This window comes from Corvus brachyrhynchos, unplaced genomic scaffold, assembly GCF_000691975.1.
Source record: "Corvus brachyrhynchos isolate BGI_N302 unplaced genomic scaffold, ASM69197v1 scaffold94, whole genome shotgun sequence".
NCBI lineage: Eukaryota > Metazoa > Chordata > Aves > Passeriformes > Corvidae > Corvus > Corvus brachyrhynchos.
This window is the reverse complement of record NW_008238330.1, coordinates 7,738,613-7,765,723: the sequence shown is the minus strand read 5'-3', so window position 1 is coordinate 7,765,723 and position 27,111 is coordinate 7,738,613. Positions and strand designations below refer to the sequence as shown.

At 35.5% G+C, this 27,111-nt stretch overlaps 1 protein-coding gene across 1 annotated transcript in view; it reads right to left on the bottom strand.

Annotated features, from left to right (window-relative positions):
* DPY19L1 (dpy-19 like 1) overlaps positions 1-27,111 on the bottom strand; it is a gene marked incomplete at its 5' end in the record, with an annotated part of 43,756 nt that overhangs the window by 13,012 nt on the left and 3,633 nt on the right. Inside the window, 14 exons of the mRNA XM_017734598.1 lie at positions 173-244; positions 950-1,051; positions 1,833-1,913; positions 4,340-4,399; positions 5,852-5,938; positions 7,523-7,600; positions 8,956-9,055; positions 10,503-10,594; positions 14,179-14,236; positions 16,419-16,512; positions 18,067-18,187; positions 23,085-23,222; positions 23,883-23,970; positions 24,494-24,518. Of these exons, the coding sequence (XP_017590087.1) occupies positions 173-244; positions 950-1,051; positions 1,833-1,913; positions 4,340-4,399; positions 5,852-5,938; positions 7,523-7,600; positions 8,956-9,055; positions 10,503-10,594; positions 14,179-14,236; positions 16,419-16,512; positions 18,067-18,187; positions 23,085-23,222; positions 23,883-23,970; positions 24,494-24,518 (1,196 nt within the window). The remainder of the gene's footprint in view (positions 1-172; positions 245-949; positions 1,052-1,832; positions 1,914-4,339; positions 4,400-5,851; positions 5,939-7,522; positions 7,601-8,955; positions 9,056-10,502; positions 10,595-14,178; positions 14,237-16,418; positions 16,513-18,066; positions 18,188-23,084; positions 23,223-23,882; positions 23,971-24,493; positions 24,519-27,111) is intronic.

The window sequence follows — 27,111 nt, the reverse complement described above, 5'->3', positions numbered from 1 at the left end:
GGGAATGGGAGCATGGCTTGGCAGGCACCTGGCAGTCAGCAAAGGTTGACCCACCACACCAATTTCTTCCCATCTCAAATAAATACATAAATAAATAAATAAATAGCAATCCCTTCAAAAAAACTGCAATGCGAATTCAAGGTAAAGGTGACTCACTAAATCAATCACTTACCCTTTTGATGATTACCCCAAAAACCACCAGAACAACTGGTAATAGCAGAGTCTTTGTGTATCTTACTGGAGTCTAAAATGGAAATCAACTTCATTAATTGCTTTCCTTCATCTATAATTATTCCAACCACCATTTTAAAGAAAATAATATAAGGAGCTCTTCCTGAAGTAAAATGTAAATGTAAACTCCACCCAGCGATCATACTAAAGACATAATACTAGGGTCATCAGTAAATTATTTCCAGTTCTTTGGCAAGCCATCCAAAGATGAGAAATAGATTGTATCTCACCTGAATGTGAGTACTATGGGATGACTAACCTATAAACATTCTAAATGCATATCTAGATACTGATAAACTAAAACAAGTCTATTAATGCCACATTATGAAGCTTCAATGCTGTTCAGTAGTCTAAACCTACTACATAAGGCCTTTGCAGCTCTCAGTACATTTTCCATATGCTCACAACCAGGTACTGAGAGGCCCATAAAATCTTGTTTGCAGAACTGTAACCTTTCATTTATTCCTGAGGAAGCACTTCTTTCATTCAATCAAGCACATTTCTTAGATCCAAAATCAAAACACTGCTTTGGTTTAAGTTCATTTAAATGCAATAAGCCCAGTTAAATTTAGCTTTAGTTCATTAATTTCTCTTTTCAAAAGTATGCACTTGAACTTACAATGGCAGAAGGAGGTGTGGTTCTCAAATGTTTTAAGTTACAAATGAAGATAAAGCAAGAAGTTCCCTCTTCCACGATCACATATTTTGACCAAATTACCTCTTTTTCCATGAAGTCAAACTCAGCAGCACAGGTATACATTAATGTATCAAAGTCCTTGTAGCCAATAAACTTAGATTTCAATATATTTCCTATATGAGCCTGGTAGGATATACAGGAAAGAAATACCAAACTGTAGTAAGCAAAAACTGTCCTGTTTTCCACAACAAAATAGTATAAATATGAGAAATTAAATTGTATGAGAAATATTTTTAATTAGAGCAGAAGTTCATATCACTTACAATATTGTTACAGGAACACCAAAAATCTACTTCCCGTATATTAAATAATATCTTTGAGTCTAACACAGATTAGACAATGTTAAATAAAAAGCAGAAAACAGCAGAAAAAAGGGTGTTACCACTGTGATTTGATTCAACATGAGAATAATTTTGCATGGTCATATTTTAAGATGTGAGCTTCCTATCTTTTACCCCTTGATACACACCTGCAGACAGGTTTTTAACAATATAATAAAGGGGCTGAATGAAGTACAGCAAATGCTGTACTTGTTACAACAAGCATTTCAAAACTGTCCTACAAATTAGCTTCAGAGAAGAGTGAACTGACAAACTGAGTAAATAAAGAAAATGTGTAGGTAGAAGATCCCCAAGACAAACAAAGCCCTATAAATCTACATTTTAAAACACACATAGAGCATTCACTAAGACAAAAGTATTTGTGTTATCACGAATTTTGGTAATAACATCTCAAAGTGGTAATACATAATGAAAGAAAAAGCAAATATACAAGCTCTCTCCCACTTCTGCAAAACAAATACTGGAAATTCAGGAAAGTATATCAGTAAGATATCAAAATCAAATATGAAGAGTTATATAATTTTTGAAAGACACCAACCAGATACTCTGATAAGAGAACTTACATCATCAGCTATTCCAAACACAAGAGAAGTCAGGTATTTCAAGGTGACTGTCCCAAATAACCAGGCACATCCTTCAATGACCTTGAAAAATACATTTAGAATGAAATGAGTATGTCTTTAACTTTTACAAATTTTTTTAAAAGGCTTCTTAAATTTAGCTACTACTTACAAACTCTCCTATGTTACAGCTGAAATAATTTGGTGCAACTGATTTACACTACAGCTGTACCACTGCATACAATATTGTAGCAGAGGGGGTACCAAAGTTAACTTTAAACAGGGGCAGCCTCACTGTCAGTTCCATCTGTTCTGCACAGATGTAGGGATTGTTTTTGGACAAGAGCTGCTCTACATTATCAGGTTGTGCTACCCTGGTAATTCAAATCTTCAGAGGAATTTGCTGATTTATAGCACCGTCTCAAGATAATCTGAGATTAAAACTTGATGGAAATATAAAGAAAGTATATACAGTTACTACTTTTAGTTACGTATCAAGTTTATTCCTGTACCAGGAAGGTTAAATTCTTGGCAGTGTAGCTTAATCTAGCTAATTCTTTATAAAACTGGATCAGCTGAATAGGACAACCTGTCTCAGTATCTTTTATTTGGGACTCACAGCAGATGCTTTCAGAGAGAATGCAACAAAATACAAACTGATCTTTGCCCTAATGTAACCAGGGTTTTTATGTGACGATGGGCTACATTCAGTCATGTCATTTAATGGCTGCTAAGAAACCTAAATACCTAGGAGGTATCCTAATCCTTTACTGAATGCCTCTGGTTTTTTTGCTTCCACAGTAACTTTTTTATCCCTTACCAGCTTACTGCTGCTAGCGTTAAGGGGCACTAAAAAAACTGTAATTATATCCTACTTTTATCCACTGGCTTTGTAATATTTCCCTTTATTTTACAAGATGTAGAATTCTACCATATTTTAAAATCTCAGCTATTTGGTAAATCTACATTAATAATTATCTTCATACTCTACTTAATGGTAGTAGATTTTGGGGGGGAGGCATTCTAGCTTTTGAATTGATTTTTTTAAAAATAACACACATTGAGACTACATGCAGTATTTACAATGTTACGTATGAATTTACAAAATTTAAAAAAAAAAATTCTGCTTTCTCTACAGGTCCTTCTCCATGATTGCCATCATGTATTTTCCTTTTAGGTACCTCCTCAGTAGTGAATTGATGTGTTCAGAGAACTTTCCTTAAGAATAATGCGATTTCTCTGCTGAATGGTAAGACCTTATTTAGGATCAATTATTTTATAGATGCTTTTAGGGTTGTGGTGGTCTTTTGAAAATTTACCATTTAATCCCACCCTTTGTTTCTGACCTTCTAACATTCACACCTTATCTCGTGGAGTTTAATTTTTTTTATAGTTCCAGTTAGATAGCTTCTCCAAAGAGTTCCTGAAATTTATGTACATTACATTCACCCACACATCCTTATCTACATCCTTCAGAGAAGTCAAACACTTTTTTGAGGCATGACTTCCTTCCACAGAGGCTGCATTGGATGTCTCCCATTATGTTGCACATACATACAGCTTAACAAATTCCTCATTGTACATGTTTTTATTCTTTTGCAAAAACCAGATTTATTAGTCTGCTGTTCCACAAATGCCTTGGATCTCTATTTCAGAAAACTGATGTGAGATTTGCCTACACTCTGATTTTCCCTGGTACCACAGCCAGGCATGTATACATGCACTGCAGTTTGCTATAAATATTTTAATTCTTTCCTATTCTAATGCCTTTATAATAACTGTATGAATTTCATCCAGTTCTGCTAACAGCTTACCCTTCATTTAATAAGAATGCCTGTTTTAAGTCAGGCATAGTCTTGGTATGCTCCCATGTAATACGTTTTTACATATTAACATTATGTCTTAAGCAGCAAGTCGCTTCTCATATTTTCTACAGTGTTGTTTTTTATTTGTAATAGTTTTGGGAGTGTTCTCCCTGTATGGACATGACTTCGACTACCCTCAAAACTCACCCACACACCCTACAGTGTTTTACTCCGACTTGCTTCCCTATGGAATTTTAAGCTGTTTGCTGTTGTCATAAAAATATCCTTAAAAAATTATATAGGACACATTTTAGTGAATATACTAATGCAGTATCAATCTCCATTTCTGCAAGCACTGTTAGCCTTTTACCTACCTTTTCTAAATTGACCTTTACTTTAAAAGGATTTCCATACAGATCTTAGGTTTTGTAAACATGTAAAGTTGACAATTTAGAATTAAACGTGTTGCCATTTAAAGGCTATTTCAGCTTTCTGATATAAATGTATGTTTATGCCCTCTTTATTTCTTTAGGAATTTAAGGTTAATTGCTGAGAACATTGACAATTTATTAAAGACAGTAGTTCAGCTATATTCCTTGATTTTCAGTGATTAGAAACTAAACCAGAAGTTATTTCTGTACCTGACTGAAAAAAAAAAAAGGTCATAGTTTTTCTCTGAAATTCAAAATATATGGAATTCCTTACCCATACATAGACTTCTCTTTTGCGCCTTTTCAAGACTTTTGGACTCCATTCAAGAATTCCCTAATAAAAAAATGAATGCACATTTTCAGGTAATAACAACAAGCTATTCTAGCATCCTGAATGAGAGGTTTTTCCTTTTGGTAAGCCTATTGCATCACACAGTTATTTATTAAAAAATCTTCCATAGCTAATACAACCTGAGATACAAACAAATATATACTAATATGATTTCACCCTGCACTGGCAAAACTTGCCAACATAAAATCTCTTCCTGCAGTTCGAGTACAATTAATGGAAGACTACTTTTCTCCTGAACAAGTAAGGGGATTCTGTATTATTCAGTTCTAAGCTTCTTTAAATCAAAGCCAATGAGAAACTGAATCCTGTCTGCTTCTGTGAATGACAAGAGACTAAAACAATAAATAAATTACTGGCAGCATAATACAAACAATTTTCAAGTAAGGCAACAGAGCATGGAGGGTGGCAGGAGTCACTTCTTTCTGTTTCACAGTATGTTAATTTTATGACACAAGGAAGACCCATTCTAGGCTAATTTGACGAACAACGTAATTAAAAGCTTCCAGAAATCCAGTCCATATGAGAGACTGAGGCCAATATAAGCATCCAAATAACACACAAACAACAAATACTTTTTTCAAAGCAGAAAATAAGCAAGGAACTCAACAGGTTGAGAACTCAACTCAATTTGTACTTAATATATAATTTAAAAAGCTGCTACAAGAAAGTAGAAAGGATTTATAACAAGCAAACTATACTACAGCAAATATGCAGCCAAGGCAGTTTATTGTTAGCATAAATGAGAAATTACCACACTCCTGCAATGGACAAAAGATAAACAAACAAACAAAGAGACAAAAAGAATCAGAAATTAAGATGATTTACAGTAAGCTAAATAGGATCTGCTCACAACACCTTATCTCCTATTTCTTATGTACATAAATCCCTTATGAGGAACTATATGAAACTGAAAGAGGTTGTGGGTTTTTTTCCTATTTAAGGAAAAATTAAGATAATGAATGATGAGATGATGAATGTTCAGTGAATAATTTCACTTAAATCGCAGTATGATGCAGCAGTTTCAAACGCTCTTAAACGGCTATTACATATGGCTTAGTCATTTGTTCTGTACTAGAGGATTCACTACAATAAGAAGCGTTTAAATGAAGCTCCTCCTTGCTCATGTTCTTGTTTTACAGTTACTCTGGTCAAAATTACATACATGGTAAATTTTATATTTTTATAAAAAGAAGGGAGCTATAAAAGCAGAAGAGCTGAGTCTTAACTGAATTTCTCTTACCAAGAGGTTTTGGTGTAAATTCATGATTTCTTGAATTAGTATTTACCCTTTCACCAGATATCATGATGGTCTAATTCTGTTTCTCACATTAAAGGTTTCTCATCTGCCTGGTAATGCAGCAGTATTTTACATCAATACATATATAACAGTATTGCAGTCTTAACATGTCCTTTGATTCTTCTTAAGCAACTTACCGAGATAACTACTAAAGATGCAGCGTAATATGATGTCAGTAACATTGAATTACCGAACATCAGAATAAAACACACCAGAAGAGATACCTGAAAGAAGAAAATAAAAATAATTCCATTTAAAATAGTAAACGTAAGAATTACCTAATGTGTTAACAGCTTTAAATTTAAAAATACCTGCTTTACAGGCAAGTGCAAGACTGATACTCACACTTGCAAATTTGATCTAAAAACACTGATTGTAAGGACTTAATGGCAGCAGGTAGCCAAGTGTAGATCATTGTTTTAATTTATTTTTTTAAAGTACTTAAGAACAAATGCTGGTCATATGATGAATTTATGTGATACAATAGCTACATTTCTGAAGTTATTTCTAACATATTAATTTTTTTCCAAATTACTGTATGAGTTCTCCATCCTGTTTGTTACCTCTTAGATTTCAGGACAAACATAAAAATGTTGAATAGAATGTTTGATGTCTTCTTTCCTCCTAACTGACAAACATACACTTAAATACCATCATCATCAAAGTCAAGGAAGCAGAACTCTGACTATTTGATCATATGCACCTAATTATGTGAGTTGTAAAGTCAAAGACTGAAACTTTTATCCACCATCCTGATCTACTGGGCTCTCTTTTTTAACAAAACGCAATCTGAATTGCATTTTCCAACTTGGAGGGCAAAAAACAATAAGCAAGCTCTGTCTTCTTTTATACACAGGAATAAGGAAAAATAACATAGTAATTTACAGACTTTTCTACTCCCCTCTTCATATACTTAAGACTTTCATTTTCCACAGAAGGAGGAGGGTAGGGGGGAGACAAAAATTGAAAACACCACAAAACAGACTGGCAGTTTACCCAGACTCACTAAGCTGTCTCTGTAATATAACATGACTGTTTATCTATCTGAAAATAGGCTATTTATGGCACTTCAGTACCAAAATTATGATATAGCTATTGACATAAGCCACAAAGCCTAAGTATGTCATCCTGCTTCTGTCAAAATCTACCGAACAAATCTGCTTATTTTGTCCCTGGTTTATACGAGAAATGAGTTGCACAGAACTTACTACTGCCTTTAGTTTATCATTTACAGTATTTAAAAAAATGTTTTAAAACATATGAAATATAATTTAGTTTCTTTTCCGGGAAAATATTCTCTTTTCACCCACTGAGTTAGCATTGCACAATTTTAGCGAAAAAAAAATTTTTTTAAACACAATCACATTTCTTAAAAAAACTTGTCTACATCTTCCTTTATATTTAAAACTGTAATCTCACTTCAAAGAGCAAAACTTGATCATTATCTCAACTTTAAAAATTAAAATCAGCTATTGTGCAGAAACTCACACATCTTATCATCAACTCCTTTCTTTCTTGGCTTTCTCACCCAGTTTTGAAAAAAAAAAAGAAAAATTGGTCTTTGGCTTAATAGTTTATTTTCTTGTCCTCCTTTCTAGATATCTCTCCAAATAGTTAAACCATACTTTCCATGGTCAAGACCTCAGTAGTTTTCAAAACCCAATTTTAGTTCCAATCCAGACCCCTCCCTCCCTTACTACTGCATGTTTTCAACCTTTGTGCAACTAAGGAAAACACTTCAGGCAAATGGTCTCTTTTCATGCTTTGACTAGTCCGAGAGGATTTAAGGTTTTTTAAAAAAGCATTACCATATGAGCAGATAGTATCTTCTGTAATTTGCTGGAGTCAATATAACCCATAATACACACCGCAAATAACGAAGCTATCTAAAATCTTTTTTTTCAAAAAAAGAGATTATTCAAACAATCATTAACTTTTATTGCTATTTTTTGGTAAGTACTTAGGCATTTCATAATGACTTCTTTCAAAAATCCTATTGTGGTGCTCTGAATAAGAATTATCAAACATAGTTGAATATTTAAGAAATAAGTATTCAATTTTATAAAAATGCAAGTCACCAAAATGCAGCACTAACACATTACCTTCCACCTTTAAATTTAAAACAAAATTTAAAAAAAAATCAAACACAAAAGATCCCAAACCAAACAAAAAACCAAAACAAATAAACCAAACCAAAACAAAAAAAAAACCCCCAACAAACAAAAAAACCCAAACCAACCAAAACCAAAAAACCCAAAATGTATCAGTCAAAACCACAAAAGAATTACTCATTAATTTTAAGTTTTCAGCAAAGTATGGAAACATCCACAATTTGCTGCTGAGGAAAATAAGACTTGTTGACTTATTGATTAGACAGCCTGTTACAAGTCACATGGGAAATTAATGAAGTTGTGAAGTGAACCCGTAATTTCAAATTTCAGGTTCAGCATCTTAAACAGGTTATAGTGACAATTTTCTTTCAATATTTTACAGAATTTATTGGTTTCCTCTTACGCAGTTAGAAAACTTGCATAGCACAGCTTATATTGATTGTTTAAAGCTATCAATTCAAACCAAGCAACATCTGCTTCAAGTAAGGCAAACAAGTGAAAAGGTCTGGAGACACAGATGAATTTCAGTCAACAGGCTACATACCAACCAATTGAAATTCAGTTCGTTTCAATCAAACACTAAGAAAGTTGCTGTATGACAGCATCCTACTGTTCCCATTAGCATTCACTAATTTCAATGGTTACTAAAGTTACCTCAACTACCCAAAATCTCAGATTACACCACTACTCACAGACTCATCAAAATTAAACATGAAATCATGCAAAATCATGCCAGATACTACATGCCATGCAAACACTGGTACATTTAAAACTTTAGAACAGCCTTAAGAGATTCAAGATCAATGCCTTTTTTAATTTTTGTACTCCAAAACACGAAGTTTTTTCTTGTCCTAATATACTGATCTCAGGCTGAAGGCTGCTTTTATGGGAAAAGTAAATTGTTTTAATCCTGGAGACAGAATGCTAAGTGGTGTAAACGGTCAACTTTTAAACTCAAGACTAGAAAAATAGTGATGTGATAAATGGTGAGAATCTTTCCTGAGAGCAAGAGTGAAATCTGGCTAAAAGGAAAGCGCTGGTATAGTTGTGAATTCAATGGCTGTCTATACAAAGCAGTCCATTTGTCCAGATTAGACAAAGAGGCTATTTACAGGTAAATATAGGCTTACCTGAGTTAGAAGAACAAACTGAGCAAACTGCCAGGGAAGCATGAAAAAGACATTAGAAACACACAGTGCAATCAAGCTTCCTGTATTAATACTCGGAATCCTTGGGAAAAAGAGACAGAATAGGCATCAGTAAGTACAATTACACAGGTATTTACATATAACTGAAAAGCACAATAGAAAATGCAATAAAAACAGTTACCTTGGAAAATAACTAGCAATATTGATCAACTACAAATAATACTGCTCAAGTAAATTTAATATCCTTTTTTTCTTGAGTTTCCATGACAACAGCTCTGATGCTTAATGTTTCTTAACTATTTGATGAGTCACTGATTACCAAACAAGTCTTCTCCTGGCAGTATGTAGTAGAGCAGGCCAAAGTGTGTCATTTGCAAGTGCTTCACCTTCTTGTGACAACTCTACAGTCAGGTCACAACCATTTCCATTTCAGCTGAAATCCCAACTATTTGAGAATGGTCTGCATTTGAAAGTGATTTAACTCCTCTCCCTCACATTTCTTCCATATTTACTTTCCGCAACTTTCTGCTAGCAATCCTGATTGATGTTTCAGGGAAGGAGACAATGACAAACTCATCTGTAACTGAAACCCCAGTCTATTCTCCATGTCCTGAAATAAGCGCTATTTAAAATATTTAATCCTGTGTTGCTTCAAGTTCAATTCAGAAACACATCACGTTTCAAATTTCACTAAATTCTAGAGAGCACATATGTTTTCCTCATACAGAAACCACGAATTAGTGACAAGCATGAAATATTTTTGCTTAAAACATCAATAACTACAAATTGGTATGACCTAATAAAGGAAAATTTGTGGTTATAAATACTAAATTCAGCTAAATCATAAATACATTGTAAATCTGATGCAATGGAGTTGGTGCAGAAACCCTAAAGTATGAATGGTCATGCTTATTTTCCAAGGCAGAGGCAAGACAGTAACGTAATCATGTTGCAAGCCAGAAACAATCATGGAAAAGCAGGGCTAATGAACTCAAGAGCATCCCTGCATTAATGTACTTAGACTGCTCTAAATCACTGAACTAGTTAAATAGACTAGTTAATGAGTCATAGAAAACTGCAAGAACACACTAGTTTATGGGTGCCTATAGCATCCTCTGTTGCAAAGCATAGCCTTACTCTACGTGCAGCCAACATACCACTCTCCAAGAGGGACAAAACCAATTGATGAAGTATCAGCTTGTTTCTCATGGGAAGGAAGGGACATCAACCAAAAATTCTGATTTTTACTTTAGATACATATTTGCCAACAATAATTCTGATTTTTATGTTAATCGTGTCTTCAAGTTGCAAAGTTTTTCCTTTTATTAAGTGAGTAATATGACTGCAGTTCTACTGGTGCAGCGTCTGCAATGTAACAGCCACAGGAAAGTTTCTCTGTCAATGATACCATTGTTACAGCACACGGAGACATTAAAATAAATATTTAAATAAAGACACTTAAATAAGTGTCCTGTGACATTCAACTTTTTTTAAGCATTGTAAAGACCCAAGTATAAACTGAGAGGTACCTGAGAATATAGGTCAAAAGCAACATCTGCATCACAAGGAATGGGTACGAGAAACTTTCACGAAGAGGTGGAGTCCACATAACACGAGTGCACTAAAAATAAGAACTGGGTTAGATGGTAACATTCACTGATAAATTTCCATAAAGCCATGCATTTGTATTTTAAAATGAATGACTACAGATACTCCAATAAAGCAAAAACCAAGCTACACAAGTTTTTAGTCAGAAAGGTAAAAATCCAAGCCAGGAAACGGAAAAGAGGAAGGAAAAGCAAACGGCTTCCATACTTGAGGCCTAATATGCACTGTTTAATTAAAATAGATCACTGCTTTTCCAAAATGAAATGTGGCAGCTAGACAACATCCAGGAAAAAAGCCGGACAACAGCTGCTTGTCCCTGGTTCTGCTGAAATTATCAACTCTTCCAGGTAAATCACTCTTAAATTCAGGCAGTGCCTTGCCACACTTGGAGACAGTGAGCGGGGAAATAATCTGAAGGATAAACCAATATACTCCTCATTATGCTAGAGCTCTCTATGTTATAAACACTTCACATTTCTATTAGCAACAGCATGTTAAGTATAAAATCTGAAGCTGCCCTCCAAAACAGGCCAGTACACTAAACTCATGAAATTAAGTTCACACAGACCCTATACTACTTATACATAACTTATGTGTCCCACTCTTTAACCCTGATAAAGCAAAGTGTAATACAGTGAAGTCAACTGAACAGGTTTTTTCATTAATTCCTTAATGAATGGGGTTCCTGACAAATAAATAAAGGGCCTCATAGCAGATGGCTCAGGTACAACTGTTGTCCCCAATGTTTATATCCAGCTCTTTATAAAAAGTGCTTGCACTGACCATAAAGAAGAACAAATACAACTTTATAGGACTACTTTGACATAAAAAAAATGGGTTCAAAGTGACTATCCATAGATTTGCTTTAAAAATTAGAAGCAGGTTCTTTATGACTACAGGAGAAAAATGTAACTCATCTTAGCATTGACCATAATGAATCGACGAAAAGCTTGTAGGATACTGTTGCCAGGATGCTCCTTCTTCTTTGCTTCCTAGAATCTTTAAACCATTTTTCAAAACATTGTTTTACCAAAGAAGTCACTATAATCAACATTATATAATTCCTTGCTTATTGTCTTGTTCTTTCCCAAACATGTTAAATTAATAGTGTAAAATAAAAGCAAAGTACAGAAACCCATCACATTAATCACAGTCCCTGATGTCTAGAGGCACTCTCTCTAGAAGCTCCACCAATTATCATTAAAATAAACCTTTCATAAATATATGTACTAATGTGCTGTCCTCAGCTGACTGCACAGATGTGATGAGTTAATTTTTTTTTAATAAGCAATAAATATAATCATGATTATTCTAAAGCAGTGTAGTCATTTTGAATATTTTTCAAGACTACAGCAACATTTGATTTACCAAATCTTATGACACTGGAGGAGATAAGACAGGAAAAAAATGACAAGCATTTACAACCATAAAAAGGAAGCATTACCTTAAAAGCGGATTGACTAACGTGGGCTATGCTACTTTTCTATATTTGGAATGTAATGCTAAACTCAATCATCTGTGGATGATTTATCAAGGCTGTAAACTCACTTTGCTGCAGGTAGAAATAGATCAGATTTTTCTAAGTTTGAAGTCATTAAAACACAGTAGCACAAGCACAGCACAAATAAAAACATACAGCTTTAGGGTCACTAGCTCAAAGCCAGAGAGCATTTTACAAACCACTTTTACACAGCATTAGAGCTGAGATACCAAGATTTGCAGATCAGGATTACTCGTGTAGCTCAGTCCTAGCCTTCCCAAATAGGAAAGGAAATTTTTAGCAGCTGGTCTAGCTCGACTGCACGCACTGCCGACCCACACGAGATGATCTGCACATAATCAGAGGCGTATCGAAGAGCTGGGTATTTCTTACACACGGGCACACCCACAGCATGGGATTCAACAGAGCACCTGCTGAGGAGAGACCACCCCTGTGCCTGGAACTACATGTACTACCATAACTATATACACAACCATATCAAGTGAGTCTGAGTTATTTCATGCAGCTACAGTCCAAACACAAAGTGCCAGCTGGGACCCAACACTGCACCTCTGCAAGTAATTCCTACTGTTCTCCAGAAATCCATACAGCTGAGCCTGAGTCAGGGTTGCCTTACCTCAGCTCTACCTAAACCCAGACTTCATCTGTGTAGAGCTATGCAGATCTGATTTCATACCATTCTCCAAAATACATTATCTGTGCTTTTTCCCTAAGTCAAGTCATTCACAGAGAGAGAGAAGCTCTCCTACAGTCTCCTATGGATAGAACTGCTTGTACCACAGTGAAATAAATGTTCATTCTCATCATTGCTCCCACTACCTGGGAGTTTTCAACATGTTTCCTTCTGAAGTTACACTTGCCACCTTCACAGACCCAGCAAAAGAGTGCCTATTCTATCAGTATTCCCTAGCAAAGGATAAAACATCATTTCACTTCAGGATGCCGTTAAGAATAGAAATCCACATAAAATGTTGTGTTTACACTTGCAGAACACAAAAGAAGTTTAGCAACTCTAATGGTTACCTAGTCTCAACCAGGCAGTTCAACATCCATGGGTGACAATGCTTTAAAATACTTAAATTCTTGAATGCTTAAATTCTTTAAATATCCTCCATGCATCCATGGGGAATATTTAAAGAAAAACATTTGAAATGAAACTTGAAAATAAAATAGCTATTCCATCACACAGATTTTTGTCTTATAAGAAAACTGTCAAAGCTTACTGTGAATGGAAGCATCTTTAATTCTGTTATGTACAACTTAATGTTCTTACTACTCAGCGTTCTCTATCAAGTTCAGCTCAGTAAAATAGGAAAACAAAACATAAATTCAACCCCAAACTAAATTATACGTAATTAATTTCCATTTAGAAGACCATTAAAAATTTCCATTCGTAAAATGAACACTAAGAAAAAAATTCAAAAAACCCACCAAAACTGCCCAAGGGAATCAGAATAAAAGCTATGAATTTTCTTCCAAAATACGAAACAATGACATGAACAGCATTAACTGGGAAAACCAGGAGAGATATTCTAAATGACAGTTTCTTTTTTTTTTTTTCCTGCAATGCAGCTGACTTAAGTTTAGCACTGGAAACCTTTATATACATACACTATTTCTAAATTCTGTGTATCCTGGGTACAGTATATCAGTAACACAGAGGTTTCTTTGCACTTTTCTTTGTATTGATGAATTTCCAGTAAAATATATAGCAATTTAAAGAACCTTCTGAAGCTTACTCATATGGTACATGAAGCCCAGTTATGTGTGGAATGGGCATGAAAATAGAGTATTCTGATGTTTTGAAACTTGAAGGCGTTGTGCTACTAAGTTTCAATCTCAGGACCAATTTACAATATATTACCTGCTGATTTTTTATTTTAAGCACTGAACTGACAAAAGACTGTGCTATGCATTTTCCAGTCATAGTCTATTTAGCTTTCAATTGTGTCTTATTCATTAATTTTATTTGAATTTAAGTTATTTAAATTCAATCTCAAATAAATATGCAACATCACTACATTTAATGAAATAAGAATTAGCTTAAACTTCAACAATAATTTTAAAAAAAGGGGTGGTGGGGGAGGGAGACCTACCTCTCCATGATTGAAAAAGAAACACAACACAGTAACAAGGCCTCCTAGATGACTCCCACTGTGAAAAGAAGAAAAATAGGTACAACAGAATCTTATAATGGTCAATGTTGCTTAAAAAATGTGAAGCAGCACTTGTGTACAGCTAAGTTTATTGGGGGGAAGGGAAGAATGCTTTCAAGTACCAAAGGAAGGCAATCAACTGAGTACATACAATATTAAAATACTAGTTAGTCAGACAGTGTTTATTTCAGAGCAAACCAGTTCTTCATACATCAACTCTTTTCTGCAGAACACCAATTTTAATGTTAATAACTTGGAAAACAGTTATTCCACTGCTCATAAATTTTGGTTTAGATCATTACATCTGGTGCTTTTAAAAACCAGGTGATATAAATGCAGTACTTCTTCCCTAAGATGTAGAGCAGTAAATTTCAGAATCTGCATGCTCAGTCACCCTAACAGAAAATTTTGGTCTCAATCTAAAGATTAATTTTGGGTAATCAAATCAAGCACATTCAAAAAAACACACTTTAAAATTAACTCATTATATGGTGAATGCAAGATGCAATTTAATTTTTATGTGAAATACTGTGATGTTAACATGAGGAAGCTTTTTAAGCCCTTGACTTAAGGATTTTTTCCATTTCCAAACCAATCAAATTCACCAATTGAATAAACAGCAAAACTAAACCCAAAGACATTACTTAGATTTATTCCATTTCAAAAGAGCAATACATTTGTTTGAACAGATTTGTAATTACTCAAGTTATATGATACAAAGCAAAGAACATTTTTGTGCCCTCAAGTTCACTACTACTCTGAATGACAGATTATGCCATTTTTGCTACTAAACAAAAGCAGCAGCCAGTTGTTAAGATTCTTAAAAAAAACCAAAAACAAACCAACCAACCAAAAAAAAAAAATCAACCACACACAAAAAAAAAAGTCAACCAAAAAAACCCCCTTCAAATCCCCTCAGATCCTTCACTCATCACTAATATACAAGTCAAACAGAACCAGTAGGTTCTGGGTACAAAATCTGAGGATTAAAGATACCAACTGAGTGGTAAAACAATCTCCAGGAATTGTGCACTCTTGCACGTAAAACTCAACCTTACATCCTATGAATTCCAAAAGCTTCAACACTAATATGAAAAATGAGAAAAAGAATGTGCTTAACATTAAAAATGTTATCCCTAGAAACAAAACAAAAATTCGCAAAAAACCATGCCAAACCAGAAACAAAACTCAAGGTCTGTGCTTTCTAAAGAAAGTACTGAGAAATAAAGAGCTCAGTGATTTTTCCAATGACATTCATATATAAAATGTGAATTTCTGTATAACTCCCTTAAGAGAAATACTACAAGTTAATGACACAAATATTCAAAGTTTACCTATTTCCTCAAAACATGCACTAGGCAACTTCCTCTTTCTACTGACAGTATCTGCCCTGGGCTACTCCTCATTTGAACTAGCAGCACATGCTTCAGAGACAGAAAGAAAGAAAAAAACCCATGACAATGAAGCCAGAAAATGAATGAGGGGGGAAAACCAATCACATCTCTCAGAGGAAAATATTGCTGCCTTTGACTTTTTGGCAAAACCAACACATGAAAACAGACGTAAACAGAAAATGTATTTCCACTTCTGTTTTTCTGCTGAATGTAGAATCTATTTTTGTATGAAAATGTATTACAGTTCCTGAAATGTAAGGACAGATGCTGAAAACACAAATTTATAGAAAAAGGGAAGCGCATACAATTTGTCCAAAAGAATGCATTATGTCAAAAAATATGTTGCCTTCTCAGTTAAAATGGAAATACATGCAAATACGACTTGAGGCAAAGCACTGGGAAAACCCCAATCTTGGTTAAAAGTACACTGTCATTCAACTTGTGTTTAAAAATGAGTTACAGTGATAATTTTTAGAGCAGAAATATGTCAAAAGCTGTTTAAAACACATACAGCATCTAGTTTTATCCACAACCCGGTGGTATCAATGAGATACCACCTCACTGAAATTTTCCACAATTTTTTTCCAGCATCGTAATTTATTTGAGGCAAAAAGCTTCTCTATTTCAGTAATTTTTAGTGACAACATATATGTAAAAAAAAAGCACTACTGCTGTACAAACAGATAATCAATGTCCCATAAAAATATTTTTACATTCACTTTTTCAAATTTTGTCTAAAAACTGACAGCTAGTACCAACTAAAAAGCTCAGTCTCAACTGCCTTACCTGAGGTATGTACCGTATATGAAGAACAGTGACATCATGAATCCATTCAATAGAAAAATCACAGCAACATAAAAGGAAGCAGGGTCTCCCAACCCTAACAAAAACCAGTTAATATATGTTGTCAAATATAGAAGAAAGGCCATATTGGTTATAAAGCACCATGCAATCAGTATACTATCTTAATATATCTATATTATATATACACTATCAGTATAATATCTCAATTTATCTACAGAAAGAGACAATTAAAAAAACCAAGTAAATGTCATTAAGACTATTGCGAAGATTCAGTCAGAAGACCACAGCTTTGGAAAAAACCAGGAGGAGCAGGGGTAGACATAGCACTGGGGCAGTCAGTGACAGAATAAGCCAAGAGGGATGCATTAACTGCAGAGAAAAACCTGTGAGGTTTAGAAGGCAGAAGTACTACTAAGAATATTCTCTAGACTATGTTTTGACTTCACAGAGCTTTTTAGAACAGGTTTGTTAATCCTAGACTTTCACTTCCCATCTCTTGCAGGAGTAAATCCACCTTTAAACGTATCACACACAATGCTCTTTGCTTCCTTTGTTTCATTATAAGCCAAGATATTTTTCAGTAATGCACGTCTTCCAATTTATTCATTAACAGACACTTCTGCGCTCGCTCTTCTGCTGTTATTCTCTTTACCATTTCTTTAAATCCTCCTGGCTCTAATCATTTCAGCAATACAGCATAAAATGCCTTATTCATTAAAGTGAATGGCAGCAAAACTTCATAGTTTCATATGCAGAACTGATTATTCCCCATTGCTGAAAATAAAGCAAGACAGTTTTCTAAAGTAAGATGATGATATGCTCACCAAACACAGCAGTCTCAATAGCTGGTGGTTCTGTTGGTTTTGTTTTTATGAAAAACAGGAATGAAAGGTTGTATACTGTCTATTGTTTCTTACAAAATTAGAGAAAGTGAACCATTCAAGCTCTGAAGTTCTTACAGCCTTTGTGCAAAGGAAAAACACTAACCTGTCATCACACAAAGGCATTTTAAATGATAAAATGAAACAACTTCACAAACTATTATTCAGCTTGAACTGACTGTAGAACACCTTGAAAGCACTTCTTAGTAAGACACTTTTATTGTTTAATACTTACTTGACAAGCCAATATTTCAAATGTGGAAAAAAAACCCCAAAACCCGAAAAACAAAAAAGTAGCAGTGTCCTTGCTTTGGTGTCAAAATCAAAGTATAAGGTTGAAATTCTTATGCTTAATAGTAGGTCATGAGAAGATGATTCTTCTCAGCAGAATCACTAAGTAAGATTTCTCTAAAAAATCTCAAAAACGGAGGGGGGAAATCTTGAAATGTAGGAACTCGGAATGTATTTGGGATCCTTCGGAAGTTACACAAATTAATACATGTACAGTAGGCTTCCAATTACACTTATGACATCTTATTCTTTGTAACAATTCAACATTATGAAGGCTCAGATCATAACTGTGAAGTTTCAAAGTCCAGGATAGGAATTCAATCTAGGCAGGAGGAGTTATCTCATAAGCAAAACCCACATTTTCACCCTTGGTAACACAGGAGTATTTATTATTTCTGAAATACATAAAGCCACAATTGTATGCTTCCAAGGACAAACCATGATAAAACAGAATTTACCTTCACAGCTTTCAACAGGACTAAGCCCTTTTCCTCTATTTACAGTCCAACATGTCTTTGTTGGTACACCAAGGAAATCCATAATGGTGGTGTACATGCGGTACCAGCTGGCGAGGACCACCTAGGAAGAAAACAGGATTTGAAGTTTCTGCCCAGAGTAACCTCTCATGACAACTCGCCCTCATCCAGGATTATTTTCAAAGTCAGAATTTATCTCAGCAATTTAGCACTTTTGACCATAATTTCCTAAAGGCATCTAACAGACCAAGTATTCATTAATAGACTAAAATTATTCCTATTGATATTTAGATGCTTTTTAACAGAAATAATTTCATGCATCAAGCTGCAATACTCAGAAAAAAACCCCTACGTATTTCATCATCTGGAAGGTTCCTCATTTGAGTATTTTTGTTTGTCAGATATTAAAATCATAGATGTTGTTGACAGAGGACAGTTGACCAAATTGAAGCCATTAAAGTCAATTAATTTTTTTGCACCTGGCAAGAATATTAGAGGACCTAATCTTTAGGATTTTTACTCTGTTAAATTTTGATAGGTTAATTTTAAGCATGCATTACAAAGGGCTTCCAGATGCAATGTACAAGAGCATTTCCATTTTCCATGCAAAGGCTGTCATGTTCTTGTAACAACAGCTCAATTAAATCTCAACACCTGACACAGAAAACATCAGTACTTTACACGCAGAAAAAATGACAACTCATCTCACAGCAAAGTCATTAGTTAATAACATTACCAAGCTATTCTGTCAAGATATAACTGACTTTATAGAGTTCATAAATGAGTAATGTGGCCATTCCAGTTGAACTGCTTTGAAAGTTATAACCCAGGGGTTCCCAGAATGACAATATGTTTCACCACTGCAGTATTAGCTGTCTCTGCCCTGTGTCACAGAAAACATATATAAGAAAGATGATTCTTTCTTTTCGTTCCCCATACAATTAATAAAACTCTTATGTCACTTCTATCTTGAAGAAGGGCAAGAAGGAAAAACAGACAATGCGTTTGAGAATGTGATGGAGTAAATCCTCCTGGAAGCCACTTTCAAACATACAAAGGACGAAAAAGTGATTTGAAGCAATCAGCATGGATTTACAAAGGTGGAATCACAGCTGCCCAGCTTTATAACCTTCTGAGATGACTGTCTTGATAGATAAGGAGATAGCTGCAGATATTTTTTTAATCTGGTGCCAATCTGTTCTACTTCTTAAGACTAGATGATGGCACAAGGGAAGATCTTCAGCAAGTCTTCAGGATAAATACGGGAAGGAGTGACTGATCCTTGTGGTGCCACTTGGAGGGACCTCAAAAGGCAGGAGAAATGGGCCAACAAGAATCTTCCCAACAGGGAAATGCAAAGTCCTACACTGGGGACAAACACCACCGTGCACCAGTACAGTTGGAAGCTGACCACCTAGAAAGCAGTTTTGCAGAAAAGGATCTGTGAGTCCTGGTGGACAAATTGTACTAGAGCCAGCAACAAGCCCTTGATGCTAAAAAAGCCAAATATATCATCAGCTGTATGTCACCAGGACAAGAGAGGCAACTCTTCCCCTCTACTCAGCACTGCTAAGACTGTATCTGCAGTGCTGAATCCAGTTCTGGGCTGGCCAAGACAAGCAGAACATAGAATAAAAATGACTCAGATAGACTCTTTTAGGTTGACAAGAGAAGAGACAATTAGCACAAATTCAAATACAGGAAATTCCATTTATACACAGGAAAAAAACTTTCTTAATTTGGGAGCTGTCAAACACTGGAACAAGCTGCCCAGAGGTGGAGTATATTCAAAACGAAACTGGAGATGACCCTGAGTGACCTGCTCTACTTCACCCTGGTTCGAGCAGCGTTCAGACTAGACGACCTTCAGACAGCCCTTCCAACCTCAACTGTTCTGCGATTCTAAAATTCATTAATTGTTAACACCAAGGCTTCAATCATCATGGCTTCATCTGGGGCCTTCACACCCTCCCAATGTAAATCCTATATATTTAAAATATGACTACATCTTTCTAGACTAAGACTCCGTGCCTCAACATTGTGCTTTACAAAGTACAGTATCCTGAATTCCTGGAAGTGTTCTGAACATCTGTGCCCAGGCGCTTCTGGCAGTGCACGTGCGCATACATGAAGCAGACACCTGCCCCATCTCCAGACAGATATCAATAGGCCTGGAGAACCAAATCAGCATCTTTCCTCTTATCACCTGAATGTGCTTTGTTAGGGACATCTGTATAGCAAATTTGCATCACCAGCCCCGAAGCTGACATTACCCAAGCACATAAAGCATTCTTGCCGAACCAATGTTGTACCAAAAAAAAAATCCAATAATTAGTTTATCAACTTAACCTTTTTATGCCACAAGTGCCTGTGTCTGCTGCAAATTTTACAAGTGAATACTCCCTAAAAAGGTATCAGGTTAGGTAATTGAAGCAAAAAACCCCATTTTTTTGTCAAAAGCTACTTTACGTGACACAGTTAACATGGGCATAAAAATGGAAGCAAATCAGTAAGTGGTGCAAAATTGCTAGGTCAGTTGGAGCACAGTGATGTTTCTGGAAATTCTACTGTTCCGTATTAGATAAGGCAGTAAATGCAGAACCAGGAGAACAAAAGCCTAGCTTTCAGACCCAGGAGATCTCTGCGGACAAGGACAGTCCTTTGCTATAAAAGAACATGTAGAAAAGTCAAGCCCTTTTACTAGCTGCATTCAAGTGTGCACTTTAAAGCCAACTACGTGGATCTTTGCAACACTCCTCATTTCACCTCACATTTTCATTATCACCACCACACACAGAAATATAAACTGTTCCATAACAACAAACATCCAGAGAGCAAACTTTACACCTTATCTCTCCACCACAGAAACTAACACATTGTCTCTCTGCCATTCTGCATCAGAAATGAAAACACCACATTTACTAGAACAACCTGACTTATGGAGCAAATACTTGGAAAATCAACTTTATTGGGATCATAACATTGTACAGCTACAAGGACTACCTTGTTGCTTTCGATAGATTTTTTTACTGCTTATGTGTATAATTTACATAAATGATGCATTGATTGCTACAGACTTATTTTACTTTTTTTTCCTTTTTTTGAAGTTTTCAAGGCTAGTACTGGCTGTACATGCAAGGGAATTGTTTTATTTTTCTTAATTAAACATCCTGTTTAGCAATGGGATTTCCAGACTGGTTTTGATGAAATTAATTTTAAAATCTACTAAACAAACAAACATTTTATTAAAATTCAGCCTTAGTGCTACTAATGGGCTGAAACAGCTGGAAAGATCCCAAAATATCAAACAGGAAATGAAACACTTTCAGGAAGCATGGCTGGATACTGAGCATCAAAAGGAAACATTTTACTGCCAAGAAATAAATCCACAAGCATCTTCTCATCACCCAGCCCTATTATAATCAAAAGAAAATTCTATAAATTCAGACAACATATTTCAAATGTCAAGTTGCACCTACTGACGGTTTTATAAATACAGTTATGTGGAAACAGAAGTATTCAAGAAATACTTAAAAAAACCTCCAAAGAACTATTTATCTAGGAAGGCTAGACATTGAACAGTAAATGACTAAAAGGAGCAGAGAAGACTATTTGTCTGCTTTGCATGCCCACACAGGCACAGAAGAGATGAATGAATTCATACCTTATCACCAAGTTCTGAGAGTCAATATAATCCTAGAAAACTCTGAATGAACAGACAAGCCTACACATTTTGCACTGTAATCAACCTAGTGCTCTTACAGAATGTCAGCCAGTATACCTGACTGCTCTTGTTTTGATTTCATTATCTAATTTACTTAAGTCATCTTTCAGGACGATACTGATGAGTCTTTAAGTTCATTTGACCAGTTATCTCTGATATTTGAAAGTCAGACTCTAGCTGAAGTCAATAAATCTTTGTCAGCTAAAGGAAACAACTCTTTAGTATTCAAATTATGTTCATAATGTGGCATTTCTAGAACTGAATTGCAATCCCTTCGGAGTTAAAAAAAAATTCCAAGCAAACCCTAAACATGTGAGAGGGCAACAAAAAGTGCTCATCTATACAGCATTTAGTTCTAGAGCAAGGACTTAAGAAGCAAATGAAACCACTATGTGCAACTTGTACAAATACATGCACACCAAGAACTCGTACACATACAGTTCCTGGAAACAGCTCTGCTCGAACAGAGCAGGAGAATGAGTATAAAAGCTAGTACCCAACAATCACAGCCATTATTAGCTGGTTCTCATAAAAATAAGCTGCTGCTGACACATGAAATAACAGAAATGTACCTTAACCAAAGGAATCTTCCCTTTGCAAAATGTTTGAGACACACTGGCAAAACCTTAAGAGACAGAAACCTCAACATTTCTATACTTAAAACACATGTTCTTTTTACTGACAAAAAAGCAGAGTAGAAATGTGATCTAACCAGGTAACAAGTTTAACACTAAGTATGTTCAAAACAACAGCAGTCAGTCTTCCACAGAGGAATTTCCTCTGCAACATCGAAGTAAACTTAGCACTCGTGGATTTCACAGCCACCATGAACTCTGAAGTGTTTAATTCTGTCAGTTTTGTATGTCCTACACACAACTGAAAACAAAATAACCTCTTGCAACCTGTATCACTACAGTCATTATTGTCACATACTACTGATAATTCACATGTCTTATTTCCTGAAGTACATCATGTCAGCAACCTACCTGCTTTCAGGGAAAAGGACAAAAGAAGGCAAGAAGTATAGAACTGGTCTGCAACTTTAGGGCACAAAATACTAAGATCTAGACAGCTTTCACATTTGATTGAAAATACTTGAAGTTTGGAAATTGATCACAATGTATGAAGTAACTTTCTCATTTGAAATCTGGAACACTTCATTAGTCACTGTATCTTTACAATCATAGTTTCCAGAGTAACATTTCTTACAAATTTGTAGTCAAAGCTTAAACAACAAAAGATTTGCAGAAGGTATTATATTTAAAACATAGCTCACCTCTGGGTAAAGATTGAACCTTTTTAAGGTGTTAATCACTAAAGGATATTCAGTTAGTCTGTCATTCATAATTGCGCATACTCCATTCCAAAACGATGGTGCCTCAATAATGATCTTGAAGTAGGAATAATAAAGACCCTACAGGAGAACAGATTTATTATTTACAATTAAAGACATCACTTCTGCTTCAGGAACCCCTGTATGCAAGCTTCATTTTAAAACAAATTTCGTAATGCAACAAACAGGACAGGCTTATTGAAGATGACTATCCAGTTTTTCAAATCTCTTCTATTACTGCCACCGCAACAAGCAATGTGGGTTTCTTTCCACTTTGTTTCATAGCATACCTTGAAATCTCTCATTTGGGCTGGTAACTACACATTAGCATAGTATTTCACAAATCTCAAAATAAAAGCAGACAAAAGCTGTGTGTGTGTGTACACACACACACACACACACACACATATATATATGCCAACATTTATTAATTGAAAAAATATTAAGAAAAGGCCGCTGCATGACAAGACTATAACTGAAGCAAGGTATAAGGTACTTGCAGTTTTTCTATTTTGGGTCCTCCAGAATCATACTTTTAGATTATATTTTAAGTGAACTGTGAAGTGATACACCCATAGGGATCAGCTGTAAGTCACACAAATACTCTGCACACAAAAGTGTAATGCACAGTAGTTGAAAGAGATCAACATGTATACTTATGCAGAATGTATTAAGAAATTTTGGGAAGCCCATGATCAGATTACAGACAGAAGTTTTCCAAACACTGAAACACAATCTAACCATTTCTGTGCGAAAAGCCATTTCTCTTTCTAGTGTTGACAGGTGAGAAAAATGACGGTCATTTTCAAAAAGAGTTGTTATGTGACACCTGCCAAAAAATAACAAAAATTAAAATGGAATAAAGAGGTTTAGAATATGTCCTAAGTCATAGACACCAAAGAACATTCAATGAATACCCCAAATTTACTTACAAATTGCTATTGTAATTTACCCATATATTATACCAATATTGTCATCTATCCAGATAATTTTAAGTTGAAAAAATATGAACACAAAGTATTTATTAAATTCTCTTATGGCATTAGTAATAATATAATAATGCTATATATTATATATAATACTGTAATGTATTTTAATTTAAGTGCAGACACTTAATGATTAAGCAGAAATTTTTCATCTGAAAAGCAGGCTTCACTCGTCTCTGAACAGGCTTAAGAAACCTTTCACATCAGCTTCACAAGAACAGAATTGTTCAGCTCAGAGATAATTTAGTCTTGAGAGGAAAGTTCTAAATATAAATTATCCCAATATCTTCTCTAAAAATAACTAAAAATTATATTTTTATTATTTTAAAATACTATATTACTCTGAAGCAATAAATGTAACCTTACCAATGTAGGACTCCTGCAAAAACAGCTGTAAAGAAAACAAAAGGTGTGAAGTTACTCAAATATTTAAATAACTGAACATGAAATCGTGTTCACTGCAGTAGTTGCAGTACTACTTCAGAGATGCAAAGAAGGTACTCAAGACTCCAGCAAAGAGAAGACTAGGAACATCTGAATAAACCTTCACGGCCTGGTCTTTGAAAATTTTCTGTGGTATTCAGCACTAGGCAGTGTTTCCACCTATATCCTGCATCATTCAAGCTGACCCACCAGTATCTAATGCACATATTTCAGTTATCAACAACAAGACTGAATTACAAGCATTTTTTAAAATAAGAATAAATATTTTTAGCATTTTTATGATGCCTGCTGTGACTGGTCACTCAGTTCCTGCTTAGATTTTCACTAACTCATGCTAAGTCCTGAAGCACGCTACAAGCCATGCTGCTAGGTCAAAGCAAGGGCAACAAACAGGCAGGACCTGATGGCCTGAAAGGGCTTAAGGTCACTCTGCAGCCATTATCACCTGCAGCCTACTGTCTCCTGCACCTCCTGGTGTATTGATCATCTGGCAGTTTCTTCAGAATGGAAGCTCATGGAAAGGCTATAGACCAAACTTCCAAGCATTAAGGTGTAAACACATCAGCTTAGCCAAAAAGTTTCTGAAGGAGATCCAGCAGCAGCTGAACTCCTGAGGCTTTCGTGCTTCTCGGTGTGATACAGGGGATGCCAGCATCATGATGAAAAAGGAAGGATGAACACTCCCACCATCATCCAGGTAATTATTTTGCTGAGAGGTACACAAGTTAGAAGTTTCAAGTTGAATTAGAGAACTTTTGAGTTCAAAACCTCATTACTTAAATGATGAATTAGTGAATTCCTATGTTAGACTACTCTGCGCAAAGTGGACTAGCCCTTGTTCGTCACGTCTGTTTGTTTTCTTTCCCCATGGACTCATAAAATAAATTTTAATTTACAGAACACACTGTAAATATGAGAAATCCAAATGGACCATGACAACCAACACAAATCTAACTGAGACTATAATTGCTAAAAAAAAGATAGACTCTGCACGCCGTAAAATTCCATTTGCCCATTTGAAGACTATCTACACTGCTGCCATGTAGGTACAGAACATGGGAGGTAATCTGAAGGACAAAGGGAAGAGAAAAATGCTGATAAATCAGTGAGGTAACACTCTAGGTCTCTGACCTCTGGAGCATGACAAGGTCCAGAAAGAGCAGGAACCGGTCCAGAAAGAGCAGGAACCACTCCATTTTGCTTGGGCAGCACTGAAAACATATGCAGCTTACCATGGAAGCAAAGCCTGCATGAGTGAGGGATAATGTGAAGGTATTTAGCGGGACCATGGTGCTCTTCCTAGACTGAAGGTGTCTCTAGTTGCTCTCTAGGCACAGAGTGGCTTTCTGCCATAGATAGATCTGGCAGACTAGTTGTCTTTAATCTGTGAAAATCTTCATGGTGAATGAAGATCCCTCATTCACATAGGCTGTATGGAGCAGAGAGAAACTGGAGAGGACAACCACTCTTCCTGCTTACACCCAGCTGTGGCCAGAAAGGTGCTGAGTACTGTGTCCCTCTCCAGGGTGCTGACTGGCACACACCTTCCCCCGTTCCAGCACCCAGACTGTCGTTGCCTCTCTGAAGATGTGGAATGGGTGAAGTTGCGTGGACATTGGTAAAATACACAGCAATGCCTGCATGCTGTCATGGTCTGAGAGTTAGTGAACATACATTTGTTCAGGCTGCATGTTACAAGACTAGGATTGTCTGTTTCTGGAAAGCAACAGCAATAAGAGAAAGAAAAACACCTTTGCAAATCCACTAAATTTATGTGGAATGGGAGTGGACTTAATGTGCACTTCATGCCCTAGTATATATACCCAATATATATATTCCATATATATAGTCTGTATATTCCTCCAACACAGAGCCTGGAAGTGCTGTTGACAGTACTTGTTATCATGATCTCCATAAGGTCCATAACTGCAGTTTGTTGCATTATGACCTAATTTTAAAATTAAAGTTTTGTATGTGAAGAAGTCCAAGGTGAAGCTGGCTAAGATAAAAAAAAAATTTAAAAAACCCCAAAAACACCCAAACAAGCAATAACAAAAATATACCACCACAAAACAAAAAGAAAGACAGAAAAAAAATTACCTAAAAAAAATTTCTAAACTAGCTGCTGGTGCAATTTAACAACATGGACCTCATGCTAAACACTTTGCACAAAAGTTGAGGTGGTACTATATCACACTGAAACTTCCTTCAGAATTGTACAGCTCCACTTCCATCACAAAGACAAGCCTGGGTTCCAGTTGGAAAACAAAGACCTCGATCTTTCACTTAAAACTTCACCTTTTTTTATACTTTGTAGAAGAAAAATCAGTATAAGCAGAACTTAATGTTTTAGGAAAGGTTCGGGAGCTCCAGGGGTTATTTTTATACTAAGGACATTTACTTTAGCTCTCAAGGAAAGCAGCAAATGTCTTTTTCAGAAAAGCAGGTATTGATGTGACAGGGAATTCCAGGTAAGCACATTAGCTCTATCAGCAATGCAGCAAACCATATTCCATACAAAAATCATGTTTTGCAGTAAT